The sequence below is a fragment of the Dichomitus squalens genome (assembly GCF_000275845.1).
Source record: "Dichomitus squalens LYAD-421 SS1 unplaced genomic scaffold DICSQscaffold_3, whole genome shotgun sequence".
Lineage (NCBI taxonomy): Eukaryota > Fungi > Basidiomycota > Agaricomycetes > Polyporales > Polyporaceae > Dichomitus > Dichomitus squalens.
This window is the reverse complement of record NW_006766885.1, coordinates 1,740,498-1,743,978: the sequence shown is the minus strand read 5'-3', so window position 1 is coordinate 1,743,978 and position 3,481 is coordinate 1,740,498. Positions and strand designations below refer to the sequence as shown.

At 50.3% G+C, this 3,481-nt stretch overlaps 1 protein-coding gene across 1 annotated transcript; it reads right to left on the bottom strand.

Moving 5' to 3' along the window:
* Window positions 1-134: 134 nt before the first annotated feature.
* DICSQDRAFT_166553 (uncharacterized protein) lies at window positions 135-1,623 on the bottom strand (the record flags this gene model as incomplete). The annotated part of the gene is made up of 5 exons (XM_007362118.1): window positions 135-158; window positions 205-343; window positions 425-779; window positions 842-956; window positions 1,015-1,623. 5 exons carry the CDS (start codon window positions 1,621-1,623, stop codon window positions 135-137), a joined length of 1,242 nt encoding a protein of 413 aa, XP_007362180.1.
* Window positions 1,624-3,481: the final 1,858 nt, after the last annotated feature.

Genomic DNA, 3,481 nt, shown 5'->3' with positions numbered 1-3,481 from the left:
AAATTGCTAGGTTGCTGGTTCAACTTCCCTGTGGTGGCATTTTTTTTGCCGCCGCTGCACCCACTAACAAATATTGTACACTTGACCTTGATCAAGAGCAGCTGTCCTTTGATTTACTTCCATGCATATCATCTTTATTCAATACATCTCACAGTGAACTTGGGCATGAACTTGAACAGGGACTTGGAGGACTTGGCCAAGTACCTGGTACTTGGCCAAGTCGACCCACCCGACTTGGCCAAGTCCATTGGACTTGGGGTACTTGAGGTACTTGGGATACTTGAGGTACTTGGCCAAGTACCCCAAGTACCTGTACAAGTCCGTGACGTTTTCCTGATGTCCCCTAAGCAAGCAATCAATTGCATTTTCGTGTATGGCAGAATGTTTGCGAAACTCACTCGACGACGATGATGTAACGACGAACGCATTGCGCTCAAGCAGGGTCGGAAAATACTGGCCAAGCTCTCGTGTCCAGAATCGTTGCCTGCGAGGATGTAGTGGACCGTCCACTGCTAATGAGATCTTCGGATTCGCAAATCCGAGCAGAATTTGTTCCAGCTCCTGGAACGGTAGCTCGGATTCCTCCGTTTCGTTGGTGCAGTATAGCACAGATATTAGGTCACTTGAAAGAAGACATGTGACCCCTTGCAAGTGTGGAGGATGAAAAGCATCGAAGAAGTCGATGGCCTCCAGCATGCTTTCGGGCTCGAAGAGCAGTTGGAGCGTCAGGAATCGTAGTTGTTTCCAATCCGCAGCTTTCGAGAAGGAATACAACTGGGCTAGATAGTGCAGAAATTACGCAATGAGCATCAGCTCAAGATATGATCAGAGGATCGCTGACCGTCAGGATCCACAAATTTGTAACTATGCGGCACTGTCAAGAGCAGGCGCTCTACGGTGCTTCGGGTTAGATCCAGAAGCAAGTCTACCGCAGCTTCCTCCACATCCCAGTCCAGCTATAATCCACCAAGAACGCGTCAGACGTAGTAGTGATATATGGCATGCGATACTGACTGTGAGCACCCTCAGCGCCAGTCGCTCTGCCAGACGTTGATTACTCCCTTGAATTTGAAGTGGGTGGCTCCCTTCCTTCGTCCTGATAAGGAGGTCCATGCAGGTGAGATCCTTCACGCACGTGAATGCTGAGAGCATTCTGGAGAACGCGCAACATGTAGAAAAGGAAAGGTTATAGAGGTGTAGTGTCTCGATACGCGTCCCGTGTTTGTAGTACCAAGGGATAGATTTATTCAGACAGGTCGTAGGTCGCTCCTCTCTGCGTGTGTCGTCGTATCCATGAGTGATGAGGACGATGTCGCCGAGGCCAGGAAGGAGCGAAAGTAGTGGAACGGGCGCAAAGTCGGTAGGCGATACGACCAATGAACGGACGAGAGGCTGCAGGTACGGCTTGCCACGGAGGAAGTCGCAGAAGGCAAGGACCTTTCCCTCGCTTTTCAGCTTAACGTGGGCAACGAGGAGAGAGAGGCTGCGAGGGCGCAGCTGATGGCATGTAGTCGAAACGTTGTACAGGACCTGGGATTCGTTCCGAGACTGTTCAATGACGTTCTCGATGACTTCCCAAGGCAGTGCGAGGTGGGGGAGTTGGAAGTAAGGATTACGAGCCATTGGGAGAGGATGGGCGTAGCGTGATCAGGCTAGGGTGTAGCGGAAGGGAGGAGGCAGCTCGATACTTGACCATAGCAGGATTTCAGCATAGAATAAGGTAGTGAAGGCACAGCCTGGCATGTTACGTACGGTGTCCTTGGTGTTGACAGGGATGGGAAACTTGGAGAGGACTCGACAGGACCGCCGGCGGCATGACAAGAGCATAGGTGCGCCTCAACTCAATGTCCGGACAGCATGCCCCGGATCATCGAGAACGTTCGCTGCGGGACGACAATTAGACTCAAGCACTCACAAAGTACAATATACCTCGCAAGCGAATAGCGACAGAACTCACGCTCTGGGATAGTCAACTCAGCCTCAATTGACATTAGCTTTGCGCTGTCAAGAGGATGGTGGGAAACCTGTACGTGCATGTACTCGATGCGCCTTGACTGCCTGAGGTCCGTGTCTGTCCACAGATGGGAACATACTATGGATGAGAACTTTGCATCATACTAAAGCCATAGCCTTGCTGTCGTGCAGTTATGATTGTGGAGTACATATGTCTGCTGCGTGAGAACGCGAAGCATGCGAACACAGACACAAGGGGCGGTTCGGTGATCCGGCTAGCTATTGTTGGACATTGACGTATTCGACTGGACTTCGGTCCCTTGATCTGCGACGTGGATTTCGTAAGGGTCAGTTCGGATACCAGGTTCTGAGCCAGAATCCAGGTTCCGCCGGATTCTGCACTGCATCTTCCATGCCGCCAGTACGGGCGTCTCCTGCCACCCTACTATATCGGGTAGTCACGGCGCTTGAGTTCTCTATCTCTCGTCAGCTTTAGAAGTGGGTTATCGGGGGCGTATGAGCTTTATGATGTTGATGCCGTCTCTTTGAAGGCATAACTTGAGGAATATGCACAGCTAACACCTTTGGTACCTTTTCACCAAGTCAAATAACAGGTTCAGCCCAGCCATACAATGGAAAGCACCTGTCTCCGATACATACTCAGTCGAATCAGGACACGGTCCTCTTTTCCTTGTAGCAGGGTACATTTGTATACGTCCAAGTGCTGTATAGCCATACATAGAGGCCAGAAGCAAGTGAACAACTCGCGCCTTAGTGCCCGGCATGCGTCCGTAACTGCTGGTCACCTACAGCTGTCACTAAATTAGTCACCCATCAGTCACAGTAGCGCCCGGGCAGAGACTTTGACTGGCAATCCGGTGGAACCTGCATCAGCAAAAAAGCGAAACGGATGGTCAGTGATGACCAGGTTCCGCAATTCTGACCAGATTGGGCAAGGTATGAGAAGTAGATGGTAAACCCGTACCAAATCCGCCAGGTGTGGTCTGCAATGGCCAGATGCCGCGGGGCGCCTGGACATTGATAGCCATTTCTCGCTGAGCATTCGGACAGCAGCTACCATATCATAGGGGAACTAAGGTCAATAATGTACAAGTTTGACTGAGTCAATGAACATACATGGTCAGTATCTGGTGCAAATTCTACCATGGATGCCCAAGCTCACGCGAAACTATGCTCAGGAAGTAGCCAACAAATTATCACACGATTTGAGTTTTGTTTTTTTTCTGATAATCAATGATAATTAGACGCGAACTACTATACATGGAAGAAGGGAGACATGGAGTTCAGTTACACACACCTAGTGTACGCAAAAGAAGGAGGGGTTAGGGTTAGTAGGACTGGTGCTAGATGATCAGGAGCAAGGACGATTCCGAAACGCAAAGTTACAAGTACACGACAATGTCAATGCAAAATACGAAAGGTCAGTGAGGCGCCAATGCTTACGGAGAGGGAAAGAGCGCAAAGGAATAGTATGCGCACATTGGACATACCTGTCGCGGCGACTAGG